At 33.6% G+C, this 16,658-nt stretch overlaps 1 protein-coding gene across 4 annotated transcripts in view; it reads right to left on the bottom strand.

Moving 5' to 3' along the window:
- The window catches only part of LRP1B (LDL receptor related protein 1B), a 1,884,038-nt gene that overhangs the window by 732,927 nt on the left and 1,134,453 nt on the right, over nucleotides 1-16,658 (bottom strand). For all 4 annotated transcript variants that reach the window (XM_003921997.4, XM_074399735.1, XM_074399736.1 and 1 more), the window contains exons 16-18: nucleotides 15,602-15,742; nucleotides 9,753-9,878; nucleotides 2,364-2,480 (exon numbers count right to left, since the gene is read on the bottom strand). In XM_003921997.4, the coding sequence (XP_003922046.1) occupies nucleotides 2,364-2,480; nucleotides 9,753-9,878; nucleotides 15,602-15,742 (384 nt within the window). The remainder of the gene's footprint in view (nucleotides 1-2,363; nucleotides 2,481-9,752; nucleotides 9,879-15,601; nucleotides 15,743-16,658) is intronic.

Genomic DNA, 16,658 nt, shown 5'->3' with positions numbered 1-16,658 from the left:
TAGTCTGGTCCTGCTATTTATTAGCTTTGTGATCTCAAGCAGGTTGCTAAAAGTCTCTAATTTTCAATTCCTTAATCTGTAATATGTAGACCATAAAATATTCCTCGTAGGTTTCTTATAAAAAAAGATTCAATAGAAAAATGTGTCCAGCACATATTTTAAGTATGCATCCCTTCCAACCCTTCTTCACCTCACCTAATAAAAGACATACAAGTTTGCTGTTATAGTTATTTAGATTATTATTAAAATTTTAGGCATTTTCCTCCTTTGATTCAAATAAATTATTGTTAGCAAAAAGAAACAGGTCTTTCCCTAGGCCTATTACTAAAAAAGAAAAAAAAAAAAAAGAAAATCAGATCAAAGACCTAATAGAAGTTCTTTAATGAACTCGTACTTTATTTTCCTAATTGTTTTCATGGCATTTCTTATCTGAATTGAGACTCTGATTCCAGGGTCTCTCTTTATTAATGTTATTAGAGTGCTCATTACCTTTCTGGTATTCTCTGAATGAGGATGTCACTGTAGAAAAGGAATCAAGTTTTCTAAAATATAGAGCAACTTAGCAGCAGAGGCAGCGAGATTTAGGACCACACAATTAGACTGGATAGTGGAAAGGAGAGAGAATACACTGCTCAACCCCCTTTATTGGCCAGGCTCTGAATATTTTATTACATACATAAAATATGCTATTGTCTACTATGTCATGCTTCAGTGCTTTCTTTCCATACCACTGCTATCATCTTCTTTACCATGTCATTTAGCACCTTTTACTTTATCTATACTTTATTCGGAAGTTATACACTCAAGTATTTACAGAGTCTAGCATAAGAAAACTTTAGGTTAGCTTCCTCCAAAAACAGGCATTTAAATTGAGAGGTTAACACCATGGAAAACAGTATAGTGACTCCTCAAAAGAACTAAAAGTAGAACTACCATTCAATCCAGCAATCCCAGTACTGTGTATCTACTCAAAGAAAAAGAAGTCATTATGTGAAAAAGACACATTCACACACATGTTTAGAGCAGCACAATTTGCAATTGAAAAGATATTGAACCAACCTTACTTCCCATCCAATCAGACTGGATAAAGAAAATGTTGTATATGTACACCATGGAATACTACTCAGTCATATAAAGGAATAAAATTATGTCTTTCTCAGCAACTGGGAGGAGCTGGAGGCTCTTATATTAAGTGAAGTAACTCAGGAATGGAAAACCAAACATTGTTATGTTATCACTTATAAATGGGAGCTAAGCTACGAAGACACAAAGACATAAGCGTGATGTAATAGACTGTGGGGACTTGGTGGGGGAAGGTGGTAGAGGATAAAAGACTATATATTGAGTACAGCATACACTGTTCAGGTGATGAGCTCACTAAAATCTTAAAAGTCACCATTAAAGAACTTACCCATATAACCAAAAACCACCTGTACCCACAAAACTATTGGAATTTAGAAATAAAAAAAAAAAACAAATTGAGGGGTTAAAAAACCTTATTTTTCTACTATTAAAAGTATTACATAGTGCTAAATTATTAAAATGTATACTTAATTGCATTCTATTTCAATAAGTACGCTACACATGTCTAAATTATGGGTAAAGTTTCCCCATAGCAATTTTTTAAATCCTTTGCCGTAATGAAAATAAAGCACAAGTTTTACAGAGCCTCATTCATTCTGTTACTGCATTTGACTAGACATTTTTGAGACAAATGATAATGAAACATACTGATGCATGAGTACAAACGAGAGTAATTAAATCTGCAACTTCATGTGACAATAAAATTTTACTATTTTCAAAAGCGGGAGAATCTGTGAAAAGTGGGCATTTTCCCATCAACAAAAATATTACTGAAACTAATAATAATTCTGTCAGTCAGAATCATATGAATCTACAGAAATGAAAACAATGATTTATCAATTATGTAATCTGTCTGAATTATTTATTGTTCCCAGAAGATAACATATACATGCCAATAAGAAACAAGTCCTCCTCCCTTACTGCAAATGTTACTCCATGAACTATTCTCTTCGACAAGTTTAATTACTATAGATATAAGGTTAATAATGAACATTTGAGAATATCCTGTGAGCCTTGTAATAACCACTTCCTAATAAAACCTGCATTGTTTACATTCATTAATTTTAGCTGAGAATATCGTTTCTACCTCACGAATAGGAATTATTCAGAAGTTATCATAAAGTACACACTCAGGTCCAAAAGTATGTAACAAAAAGTAACATATTCTCTGCTTCTTTTACCTGTATTTATAAATAAATAGCCTTTTAAAGGAGGGTAAACTGATAGGATATTCTATGTGACACAATCTCTACTAACAATATGTTTCACTCACAACTTACCACAGGATGCCATTTCATCTGTCTGGTCACCACAGTCGTCTTCCCTGTCACACAGCCATGCTCTGGGAATGCAACGCCCATTTCCACAAGAAAACTGGTCTACCGGGCATGTTCTGGCTATGATGATCAATTAATGTACAATAAATAAATAAATAAATTTAGAGGCCTTTTGAACATTAAGGATATAATAAAGCATGCAATCTATCTTTTAGACATAATAGAGTGTATTTCTCTATTAAAATATTTTAAAAGAACATTTTTATTTAGGGCTTCTGAATACCAGCATGCTTGTCTTCTCTAAAGTTCACATGCTTTGTCCTTCAATTAATAATGACTGCTAAATGACAAGATAGTCAGTAATCCTCACACAATTCCATAAATGCAGCTATGAATTCATTATTTGAAAATTTTGCCAAGCACATGCTTATGAATATGAGCCTGAATTAAGTTTCATCCAACTCTTAATTAACAAAAAAAGAATTTTGGATAGCATTTGCCAATAAACAGAGCATACATTTTTGCAGTAATACAGAAGATATTATTTGGAGATTATCTCAGGATATCTACTTTCTAATCATGGGGTCAGAATTGTCCTTTTCCTCTAACATTTAATGCAATTATTTCTTGATCTCTAAATGATCTACTGTATGAAGTGATAGCACAGAAAGTATTTTCTAAAACATATATTTGGCCTTAAGATGTCTTTTTTTAAACTCACTTTTTAGCACAATTATTTTTAAAAGTATGACTTTTTAATCAAATACATTAATCAACTTTGCTTTGGGCTCTCTTAAGGGTTTCAATGAACACAAACATGGAATCTTGCTTTCCATGTTAGCCGGAGGCAGTGGTTTAAAGTTGTTCAGTAAAGGGGTTATGTTTGACAGGAAATTTGATAATCCTTTTCTAATATAATCAGGGCAAATTTTAAAAGGCTGAAAGCCTGAATAGCTTCACTACCTCTTCCCTCAGGCTTTTGGTAGTTGAATGCTTAGTTGTTTTTATCCTTTGATTTTTATTTCTTTTTTTTCTTTTGTCCCTCTGAACTACAAATATGTCTTTATGAGCCTCAATATCCCATCTACCCTTTCCTTTCACTGGACTAGAGACAAAAACTAGATACATTGAGAATGTGATACTTAGTTCTATGAAAATTTTGGAGGGGTGAGTTTGAACAGATAATGAATAATTGAGGTCTCTGTGTCAGTGGCTACAGTAAGAGAATCTTGCATAGTTTATAGACTTCCTGTTTCGTAGGTTTGAGAATCAGTTTGTTTCATCAAAACACCTTGTGAATGTGGGTACTAATGGTTGGTATAACAGAGAGTTGTGCAAAGCCAACTCAGTCGAACACACTAAATTGGGTTCCATAAATTAGGGCTTCAGAAATCATTGAAAATAATTTCTTATAAGATAGATACATTTTCTTTCCTTTTGGGGAAAGTCCACTTGCATTGTCAACATATGTATCCATTATTAATGAGTATTGTAAAGTTTATCCAAGAAAAACAAATGAAAACTTTACTGGGTTGATTTTATCCATTAGACTGTTTCTAGTCTTAGTGTCTAAAATTAGAAATATCAAGAAAAGTATTATGGTATGTATTTTGCTTTGCTTGTGTGATAAGGTTCCTAAACCTAAAATATTTTATGCGCTATCCGAGTATTTCCATTTTACAAATTCATCGCTTATTTTAAATTACAAGATTTTAAATATTCCAGCAAACAAGTATGCTTCTGAAGTTTTTATTGTTAAAATCACAAGTAGAATTAAATAATTCTATATTGTCTCACATAATCCCACAGATTTTCTGACAAATTAATCTGTCATCTATACCAAAATGAATAAAGTTCTTTGGTAATTGTTATAAAGTTATGTCTGCTGAGAAAAAAGCTATACATGTATTTGTGTTACCCTAGAGAGGGACATAGAAAGATATACACAAAATCTAATGTCATTCGTTTACTTGATGGGAAAGGGTAAAAATAGAAGTGTGAGAGAGACCAGTACTTTTTCCCTTATATATCTGTGTCACTGGTTACAATATTTTTTTTAAAATCTTTTGAGTTTTAAGATAAATTTAATAAGAACATATTTTTAAAATTCTTGGTACTTCCTTCCTCCCAACCTTGACTTCTTCCTTCTTTTCTTCTTCCTTATTTTTTTAAACTTTTCTTTTTCATTTCTATAGCTCTTTCTTCCTCTTTCATTCTTTAACTATTTCATTCCTTCGATCTTTTCTATTTTCTTGCTTTACATAGATAGACATTATCACATATTTCTATCCCAAATTCTAATTGGCCCATAATAAGAATATATTAAATTTATCAAAACCAGTTTTCTTTTATTTGACACTCTTATGTCACTCTATTCTCTCCTAATAATTCAGGTTTAATTCTAGCAAAGTTTTATCAGATTGTTTTCTTTCATTAGGAAAGCTATGGTGATTAGAGAGGAAAATGAGGAAGAACTTCTATGAACCTGTCTCATATTGTGTATGACCTATCTTAAATTGTGATGGTGTGGGAATTTGTGTTGCCTCATTAACTCTGAAGCTGGAGGAACTGTTATGACCTATTATTCCAAAGAGTATTCACTGGATTATTATCGAGGGAAAGTATGCCCTGAAGATATATGAATTCATTGTCTGTTCTAATCATGGATAAAATTATTCACTTAGTCTACCAGGCAATTTTAACTGATTTCAGATGAGAAAGATGTTTCATTCCACAAATCTCCAAGGACTGTACATCTACATGATATAATCAAGTTGACTAAATTATCACTTTCTAATCAATAAACTTTTCTGAAAACCCACAACATTTACTTTTTCATTTCTTGTCTCCATCAGGTCTAAGTCAGTTTGGAGGCAAGATTAGCAGAGCAACACCATAGGACTCTAATTTTGTAGCAAATGCTGTTCTAAGGATAAGAAATTTATACCTCCTCTAGGAGAATTGGTTATCTAGCTGCTGAATCAGAGATTCACTGTAATCATGCTTCTCCTGCAGCCATGTAACAGCGAGAACTCTCACAATGCACACGAACTATATGGCCAAGAGGAAACTCGAGCATAGCACTATTCTTAAACTTCCCTTTTGCTGTATTTTAATCAAAGCATTCTAATTAATTTTATTTATTGTTATATGATGTCAAATCAAAACATATTATTTTGTAAAGAAAATTCTAATTTTTAAATACATTAGGTTTTTTTTTTAAAGCAATTGTATTTATCTAGTATGCATTTAGTTATAATTGGTAGAGGATATGAGAAGAGCAAATATTATGTGATCTAAATAGAGCACTATGGTGGGGGAAATGCTGATATGAAATTGTCTAGCCTTGAATATAAGGAATGATCATGGTTACTCTGAGGACAAATTATTTCAAATCTAACTACTTTTCATCTTTGGCCTCTGGGTCTCCCTCATAAATAGACAACAATATTCTGGATATTGAGGGAGAATGGCTGCCCAGACCCTGACCGTGTCCACTTGCTGCAGCCCCTTTTATATGTGCTGTTTCCTTTTCTGGGCAAATTCTCCAACCTTTTCCCTTATTATTCACTTCACCCCACCCTGGGAAATTTATTGTGGTCAATTGCTTCTTTTATTTTTTTTTATTTTTTATTTTTTCAGTGAAGTATTTCTACCACCTAGAAAGGTATAGGAAATAATATCATTAACATCTGTTTACTGTTATATAACAATATGAAATCCTATTTTTTCTATATTTGCTACAGATTTTTATTTTATCTAAGAAAAAAATATGTGTAGTTAAATTTGAAATTTGCTATGTAATCTTTCCTAATCACATTTCTCTCCCTCTCTTTCCAGAGGTACTCTTCTTGTTTTTTTTTAATTATTATTTCTGGACATATTTTAATACTATTCCTATTTATGACTTCATAAACACTATATAAAACTATTTTATATCTTATACTATATAATTGGCATTGTTTATGTTGTTCAACTTAGTGTTTTGTTTCCTTTTTTCCCTTAGATGAAGGTATCTCATCTAATTTAACTTTATTTTTAAATTTATTTTTATTGATATTTGAGTTCTAGTTCAGTTATTTTTATTATCAATAGCATTCTGTGAATAGAACACAATATTTCTATTCATTATTCTGTTAATGGACATTTCAGTTATTTCCATTTTTCACTATTATCAGCACAAGCCAATGTAAACTTCCATTCATGTCTCTTCCTTCATGCACAGGTATGAGAGTATAAACATAGAAATAGAATTACAAAGTCAAAGGTATGCCTATCTTCATATTTATTGAATTTGGCCAATTGCTTTCCAAGATATAATATCATTCACATACTCATCAAGAGTGTATGACAATTCCTTTTTTCCACAATTTTGTCAGTGCTGGGTTTTACCAGATTCATACAATTTTCCTAATCAAATGGCTGGAATTGTCACTTCAGAATTTTTCTTAAGCTTTTTATAAGGCTTAGCTTAGACAATGCTTCCTTTAAGAAGTTCTCCCAAATACCTAAAAACTAAATTCCTTACTCTTCCTATGGGCTTCCATGTGGATCACTTTAGCACTTTTCAACGGTCTGTTTACACTTCTTTCTCTCAGTCTTCACTCTTAGCTTCTTGAGGAAAGACACTTTCATTCTATCACCAATTCCTTGGTAGACACTTAATGAAGTAAATAAACTCATGAAGTAGAAATTTAAATAAATAGGAAATTGGATTACTGTGGACAATGAGTTTCTTTTAGATATAAAATAATCACAATGCAAAGAGCTACAGGATGGTGGATTAACAAAGTAATTCCCCATTGGGAATTTTTATCTAGCATATACATCCATGTATTCATCTATATCTAGTAATGAATAGAAATCCAGAGAGAAAACTGGTCTATATAAATGTGGCATTATTTTTTTTTTTCAGTATGGGAGGCTATGGGACCTATTTATATATTTTGATAAACTGAAATGGAAGTACATTGTAACATGACTATGTACTTCATTGCTTGCAAAGCAAAAGGTATATTTATTTTCATCTTTGTTCTTTTTATTCAGGTTCTTAAGGGGTCCAGTGACTGTAATAGCTATCATATATATACTGACAGGAGGATCTAGTAGTGAGTAGCAGACTTCAGCTGGCAGCACTTAAAGTGGGATTTAGGCAATTTACATTCTATTTCCTAGTAGATCATAGGACATGAGTATTTTAGAAATCTTATTATTAGTTTGGTGCGAAGGTAATTGCAGTTTTGCCACTGAAAATAATGGCTAAAGCCGCAATTACTTTTGTACCAACCTAATAACTAAAATTGTTTTGTTTGATCCTAAACATTTTTACTTTTACTACTGTAAATAGCTAGGCAATCACAAATGCTTTTTTAAAAAACCATGTAGAAACAAGTAGATTTTAAAAATCTAATAGAAATGAAGAAAACATGGTATTATAAATTGATCCAGCAATGCCTTTTATTTTAAGGTGAAAGCAGATCTGTTTAAGATGATACAAAGCATAATCTCTGAATTAAGTATTAACCTCAAAAGAATAATAATCGGTTCAGGCATGGTGGGTCACACCTGTAATCCTAACACTTTGAGAGGCCTAAGTGGGAGGATCACTTGCAGTCAGGAGTTTGAGACCAGCCTGGCCAACATGGTAAAATCCTGTTCTCTTCTAAAAATACAAAAATTCTGGGTGTGTGGCATGTGTCTGTAGTCCCAGCTTGAGAATTGCGTGAACCTAGGAGGTGGAGGTTGCAGTGAGCTGAGATCGTGCCACTGTACTCTAGCTCTGGTGACAGAGCAAGACTCTGTCTGAAAACCAAACAAAACAAAAAAGAAGAATTACACTGGTTTAGAAAGATGTCTCATTGTAAATTATAGTCATAGGGCAAGAGCAACTTAAGTTAAACTGATCATACCTAAAATTCTAACTATTATGCAGGATATATCATCTGGGATAAAGAGAAATGGCTTTGGAGACAAAAGTCTTGGATGGAATTCCCCTGGATCTTTTATCAATAATGTAAGTTTAGGCAAGTTCCCTTTCCCATGTCCCATATATAAGACGGATAGCCTGGAGGGTAGGGACCTAGGGCTGGATGTTCTCTAGAGGTCCTTTTTCTCTTAGAAAGTCTTTTGTAAAGCAAAAGACATGTTATGAGACAAATGAAAAAAATCTTTCAAAAATTCATTTACTCTAAAATGTCAGATGAGGTTTTTAATCAGGGGACAACAGAATACCTGGCTCATGGATCCTCAGCAAATATGTCACTATGGAAAAAGCTGAATAGAAGACATAGACTAGGATTATGGAATGGTGACTGTTTTGCTCTTGCCAGTGTTGTTTTGTACATAGGGAAAATCTCTCTGGAAACAATTTCTAGTTAATTCATACTCTTACTGTGCTGGAAAAAAAAATGTGCAGGAAATCAAAAGTGCAGAAAGGTATGTCTTTCCAAGAGAAAAAAACTGGTGTTGACCAAGAGTGGAAATCAGTCTTCTCCACCCCTGGGTCTTTTCTCTACAGGGTGCTCTCTATTTTTCACTAGGAATTTATAATACTTCTTACTGAGTAAGGTTTACTCTGGCAAAGACAGTTGATGGGGTAGTTGATCTGTTTTGATGTTGCTATATGCAATGGTTTTAAAAAATCAGTTTTTACAAATATCAATATGAGTCATCAAATACACTATTTTTTTCTTTGTCATTTAAAAAGAGGCATTAGGCTGCTGCTAGTCAGTATCATTTTTCAACATTTACCTGATTAATAATGACCTTTCTGGCACTCCGTTGTAAACTATACCACAAGCTGTATATTTCCATTCAATAAGAATCTGCCTAGGGATTCAAAGATTTATTACAATAGATTATATGGAGATATAAATAGGCTAGTGGTCTTGAGATTTCATGGGGAAAAAATCCTACCTCACATAAATAATGTGCATGAATAGAAAAATATTCACAGAGGTATTCTATAGTAGACTAAATAAAATTTATAAATTATTTTCTCAACAATTTTCAAGAAAAAAAACAAACAAACAAACAAAAAAAAACACTCCTGCTTGTGTGATGGCCTGCATCACAGCATGCTAGCAAACATCAACCTCCACTGCCAAGTAGGATTTAGCAGGGACAAGTCTTGTATAAGCAGTGTATCCACAGTCAACCCATATGGATAGATGAAGTGCCAAATTAGTTTGGAAAGCAGAGTAATGTCCAAAAATTAAGTAAAAGATAATTTGTATTCTAGCCTTTGTGGCATCAAACTCTGAATTCATTTACTACCGCAATAATCAAATCATCAGCACTAGGAAAGTTCAGCTTAGTTCAAAGCATTGACTTGCATTTTTATGGAGACTAACTTTGGAGGAGATTTATGTGCATATCCAAGCAAACCTTTACCTGTGCAAGTTTGATTGGATTCATCTTCATTGCTCCCACAGTCATTAGCTCCATCACAAAGCCATCTCTTAGGGATGCAGCGATTATTCTGGCATTTAAATTGATCATCAGGACAGCTGTGATTGACTGGAAGGGAGGGAGAAGCAAGTTTAATTATTTAGAATTCAATGAAGTTATGAATAATATTATTATTGTATTATACAATACAATATTACTACTGTATATTTTTGAATTATAGTTACAGAAAAGTTATAGTAATAATATTACAATGTCATAGATTCTGTTATTCATTTTCTTGTATTTAATAGCAAATATTAATATTTGCTTTGTTAAAATGTAATGCTTTTATAGAAAACATCAAGTAGTTAAATCTTAAATAAAAGGAAATGTATTCTTTTCTTATGTCTCCATTAAAATCAACTAAATGGCCAGGCATGGTGGCTCATGCCTGTAATCCCAGCGTTTTGGAAGGTCAAGGTGGGTAGATCACCTGAGGTCAGGAGTTCAAGACCAGTCTGGCCAACATGGTGAAACCCTATCTCTACTAAAAATACAAAAAATTAATCAGGAATGCTGGCACATGCCTGTAACCCCAGCTACTCAGGACACTTAGGCTGGAGAATTGCTTGAAGCTAGGATGTGGAGGTTGCAGTGAGCCGAGATAATGCCATTGAACTCCAGCCTGGACAAGAGGGAAACTCCATCTCAAATATTTAACTAAATAAATAAAACTAACTGTATCACTAAATTTGTTTTCTCATTCCTTATACTGGAGACTCAACTTAAAAATTTTGACCAAGAACATTTAAAATCAACCTGAAATCCTAATGCTAAATATAACAATTATGTATCAAAAATAATTTAGTCATAAATATATATAAATATTTTATTTAAAAACAACATATCCATTCAAATATTTCTTAACATATAAAATAAGCCTATTTTTCTTTTCTTTTTCTTTTTTTTTTTTTTTTTTTTTTTTTTTTTTTTTTTTTTTTTTTTTTGAGACAGAGTCTCATTCTGTCGCCAGGTGCCAGGCTGGAGTACAATGGCACGATCTCGGCTCACTGAAACCTCCGCCTCCCAGGTTCAAGCAATTCTCCTCCCACAGCCTCCCGAGTAGCTGGGACTACAGGTGTGTGCCACCATGCCCAGCTAATTTTTGTATTTTTAGTAGAGATGGGGTTTCACCATGTTGGCCAGGATGGTCTCAATCTCTTGACCTAATGATCCGCCTGTGTCGGCCTCCGAAAGTACTGGGATTAAAATAAGCCTACTTTTATTCCTTCCTGTCTAATGTTTCTTGGGAGTGGAACGGAGAGCAGAGAAAAGAAAAACGCATCACTTGTGACCTAGAGTTGATGTTAACTATGAGATTCCGTATTATTTTAATAACAAAAAACATCATTGTGAGATTTCTTCCCTTGTACAAACAAATAAACATGCAACCACGGAAAATACTGAGGCGACAACCAATCCTCGTCTGGGAAGCTGTGTACAGCTAAGGATTAAACTTTCAATATCTAAGCACAACAGGGGGGCATCTTAACATTAACGTCCTATGATTCTTTTTTCTCCATTCCAGAGGATAAATTCCTAACTGAGTTGACGTGCTCTTCAGTATGTTTCAGGATTTCAACACTGTTTTTAGCGTAATTTTCTTTATGCCCAGTAGTTGCAATTCCATATGATAAAAACAAACGTTTATATTCATTTTACTGAGAATTTAGAAAATTGTCATTTTATCATGTTTGTTGCATAGCAAATGTGTGCATTTCCAGTAAGTTTCTATAAAACACTTTTTCTTTAAAGTAGCTTTGTTGATAAGTGGTTTTATCACTTTTTAGAAAGTTTTTATTGATGTATAGCAAAAAAATAAACAGGGAGAAAAGCTTTATATTCTCTGGTTTTTGAGCATGATTTACATTTTCTACTCACTTCAGGGACTTCAGCAAGAATAGCTGCCGAGAGAAATAAAAGTCATCTGATATATTAGAGAGCCAACAATTTAAAGTACCAAGATTATACATTTGCACTTCAGTGAGGCTTAATCAAGGACTTTTGCAATCTTCACCAATAAAATAATAAATAATAAATAACGCCTTTTGGTTTGGAGTTGAAACACTGAAGGATAGAAAATAAAATAACAAAATTCAAGGTTGCAGATTATGAGTGTTTAATATTTCAAATAATCTTCTGAAATGAGCTGTGTGGTACTAGAATATTAACCATGATAACTCAGAAATAAATGTTGCTTAGAATCACTACAATGCTTAGAGAAGACATCAAAGTGCTGGAAGGTAGTTAGAGGTGTGTAACTGCTTATTGCCTCGCTTATCGAACTACCCACTCATCCATGTGCCAGGCACTGTGCAAGACCCAGAGACTACGTAACACTACAACATAAGCTGTCTTCTCATGAAAATATTAACCTATTGGATGCACCAAATAAGTAAGCATGTAATTGCAATTTGATTTGGCAACTACTCTAATAAAGAATTGCACAGGAGATGAATGCTTAACTCCACATGGCTGTATTTAGAAAAAGATTATTTGGTAGTCAGAAAAGATTTTTCTAAGAAGGTAATGATAAGCTATGTTGAATTACATAGACATAAAATAGTGCAGTGTTGCAGAGGAAAAAAAACAGGACATGTTTTGGAGATCTACTTGTAGTTCAACTTGATAAGGATAAAAAGGGTAAGTGAATGCATGATAGATTAAAGATTAGAAATATAAATACAGGACAGAGCAGGAAGTATTTTATGTGTGAGTCAACAGATTTTAAAATTTATCCTGTGGCTATGCAGTTATTGAAATTATAAGAATAGATTTTATTCTATAAATATCTTTCTGAAAATAGTGCAGAAAGTGGGCTAAAGTGAAGGGAAGAATAGTGGCAGGGACAATAGAAAAACATTTTTTGAGTTAATCTGAGAACCTAATTTAGCCAATGAAAATTGAGAGGAGGTAAATAAAAAATAATTATTCAGGAAGTAGAAGAAATAGGATTTATTTATAAAATTGAGTGTGAACTGTAAGTAAAAGAGGGTTCTCCGGGGAGTGGGGGCAGGGGGAACCATGACTTGGGTGATAGAATAAAAAGTGATGATAATAAGATTAAATTACTGACTAGAAATTTTAACACTATAATTAACAGTACAAATGCAATGCCCCCTCTACCCATAGAGGAGATAAGTTTTCTTGTTAATTTGCTAGAAAATACAAGTAACACTGATGAAAGCATTCACCTAAGGAACCAATACATGAATACTGAGATGCAATATTTGTACTCTGCTCAGGCATTTAAAATTGACTACAGAGGAAGCTGATATATAGAGAGCATTCATCACAACCACAAATAGGCTGGCCCAAAGGTAGTGAGTTATCTCAATTGATTGTTCACACTCAGTTACAAATCAAACTCCTCGTTCTATTATTTCTTCCCTTTTCGCTACTGCACTCGATAAGTCTTAAAAATAATTTTAAAAAATAACAGTTCTGATTGTGAGTCAAGGAGTGAGGCAATTAGTCACAAAATAACACTCATTTATGTAAATTAGTAGGAAAAAAATACTCTTTACCCTCAGATGAAATGTTCCTCTCACTCCAAAACTCTTGACTAATTATACCAATTTAGTATCTAAAATTTTATTTGTGGGTTCAGACTTTGCCAGACAGATATTAATGGGGTTAAACTAAGAAGTACGTAATGTCAAAGCCTGGGCTTTGACAAAGTCTGGAAATCAAGAGAACATGTAGTGCTATATTTATGCATTTATTATAATTTATATATTATATATTAATACATAAATTTGAAAGTATTTTTAAAGTCCATATTTTTTTTAGATTTTTGCCCTAAAGCATTAATGTTTGAATAATATGGATGCCCAGACTAATTCTGCCCATTCTTAAACGAGATCTTTAAAACTTTATTTCTATATTCTTAACTTTTTTAAAAAGGGAAATGAAGGACTATCAACTGACTCTCATTAGTTCAGAACTAAAAGAAGCCATTGATTGAAAGAAAACAATTTTTACAAAACAATGTACTTAGGTCAAAATAAAAGATCAAAGATAGATTCATTCAACACATGCCTTCTTTTCAATATAAAATATTAAACTCCAGATCGTCTGTACAGCAAAAGAAACAATCATTAGAGTGAACCAGCAACCAACAGAAAGGGAAAAAAGTTTGCAATCTACCCGTCTGACACAAAGCTAATATCCAGAATTTACAAAGAACTAAAACAGATTTTCAAGAAAAAGACAAACAAACCCATTAAAAAGTGGTTGAAGGATATGAGCAGACACTTTCCAAAAGAAGACATCTATGAGGCCAACAACCATATGAAAAATGCTCATCAACACTCGTGATGAGAGAAATGCAAATCAAAACCACATTGAGATACCATCTCATGCCAGTTAGAATGATGATCACTAAAAAATCTGGAGACAACAGAAACACTTCTACACTGTTGGTGGGAGTGTAAATTAGTTCAACCATTGTGGAAGACAGTGTGGTGCTTCCTCAGGGACCTAGAAATAGAAATTCCATTTGACCCAGCAATCCCATTACTGGGTATATATCCACAGGATTATAAATTGTTCTGCTATAAAGACACATGCACACCAAGGCCACCCTCCAAGGTGAAGAACTGAAGTTCAGTGCTGTTCATTGTGGCACTGTTTATAATAGCAAAAATCTGAAACCAACCCAAATGCCCATCGATGATAGACTGGGCAAGGAAAATATGGCACATATACACTGTAAAATACTGTGCAGCCATAAAAAACGATGAGTTCGTGTCCTTTGTAGGAATGTGGATGAATCTGGAAACCATCATTCTGATCAAACTGACACAGAAACAGAAAATCAAACACCGCATGTTCTCACTCATAGGTGGGTGTTGAGCAATGAGAACACATAGACGCAGGGAGGGGAGCATCACACATTGGGGTTTGTTGGGGGGACTAGGGGAGGGGCAGTGAGGGGTAGGGAGGTTGGGGAGGGATAACATAGGGAGAAATGCCAGATATAGGTGATGGGGGATGGAGGCAGCAAACCACATTGCCATGTATGTCCCTATGCAACAATCCTGCATGACCTGCACATGTATCGCAGAACCTAAAGAACATTTTTTTAAAAAAGGAAAAAAATATTTTCTATCTCTCAAAATCACTTAGCTAGTGACAGTAATCAAATATATTTTCAAAATATTATTTAATGTATATCCCAAAATATTTTCCTAACACATATTTGAGAAATTTTCTTATGCCTACCAGCAACACGAAACTATTCTTACCCCAGCAGATGATAAACAGCTAAATAGAAGCCAAAGTGGGGAAAATCAAACCTTGATTTCTGAGTGCCCATATGTGTTTCCTACCATGCCCTGAGCCAGTGAAGCTATATAGTAACTTGTTCCAAACCCATGTCTGTTTCCTTGGATCTTCTTCAAGGCTCTGTTGCCAAGGAGCAGTGGAGTAGATCATGACCTTCTGTACCAATAATTCTGTCTTGAGGGAGTTTAAATTGATTTCCCAAATCTTTAAATTAAAATATCCAAAGAGGTTCTCTATAGCAACCTCTGACGGTTTCATGGTGGTGCTGATATCAGGGAGTATAAAAGGAGAAAATTCCTAAAGCAACTAGGAAAAGGATGAGAAAAACGGCTTTGAAACTATGCAAAGGAGGCAAACTAGGGTTTAAACTTTGTGCAAAAGGATGACGAAAAAAATCAATTTGCATCAAAGACATTTTCGGATTTTCACAAACTTCCTTGATAATTCACACACTCAAAGACTCAGGAAAACACAAGCTTTAGGTGAATTCGAGGAGGACATACAGCAGTTTACTGAATCCTCATCACTTCCATCGAGGCAGTCATCATCTCCATCACATTTCCACCGAGCTGGGATACAGTGTCTGTTTTTGCAGCGAAACTCTCCGGTTTTACATATGTGAGGTAGTACCTCCCCAGGATTAACTAGAGTTAAAAAAAGAAAGAAAGAAAAAAAAGGTATATGAACAACGCTAGCTATAGTCAGTTCACTAAAATTTAAATCTTGTAGAGTTTTTTTGTTTGTTTTAGATTCCACATATCAGTGGGATGCAGTATTTGTACGTCTCTGGCTTATTTTACTGAGCATAACGTCATCCAGGTTCATCCAAGTTGTTGCAATTGACAGGATTTCCTTTTTCTAAAGTCTGAGTAATATTCCATTTTATACACACACACACACACACACACACACACACACACACACACACACATTGATAGATAAAGGTGTGTATGTGTACCACAGTTTCTAAGTTAAATACATAAAGAATAGAGTGGTAGTGGAGAGGAAAAGAAGAGATATAGGTCAAAGAGCACAAATCCAAAGAACAATATGAAGACTATACTTACAATATTGTGTTATAATATGCACTGGAAATTTACTGAGAGTAGATTGTACGTACTCTTACCACATATACACACTAGAGAGTGATTGTGAGAGATAATAGATATATTAAATAGCTTGACTATAGTAAGCATTTCACTATGTGTATTAAAACATTATGTTGCATACCTTAAATATATACAAAACAAATAATGTCCCAAAATTTTACATAAATTCAAAAATATGTGATACTCATAAAGTTTACTACAATCTAACACACAAATAAATTTTGCTATAATAACAAAATTTTGTCTTATTTAACTTAATGGAAAATATGAAACATTGTGATGACAGCCAACTTTGAGAATAAAAAAATTTAAAATTTTCCTGGCCACAAGTATTCCACTGTGTGAAAGTCGATCATGTAGATTGGGTCATTCTTACCATGTACAGCTAAAACACTGCTGAGAAGTGAAGAGGAAAAAGCACTCAGGGCACATATTATGCTGCAAGAATGCA

The sequence above is a fragment of the Saimiri boliviensis genome, chromosome 5, assembly GCF_048565385.1.
Source record: "Saimiri boliviensis isolate mSaiBol1 chromosome 5, mSaiBol1.pri, whole genome shotgun sequence".
NCBI classification, from domain to species: Eukaryota; Metazoa; Chordata; class Mammalia; order Primates; family Cebidae; genus Saimiri; species Saimiri boliviensis.
The sequence above is the reverse complement of the archived record's forward strand: the minus strand, read 5'-3'. Positions and strand labels throughout refer to the sequence as shown.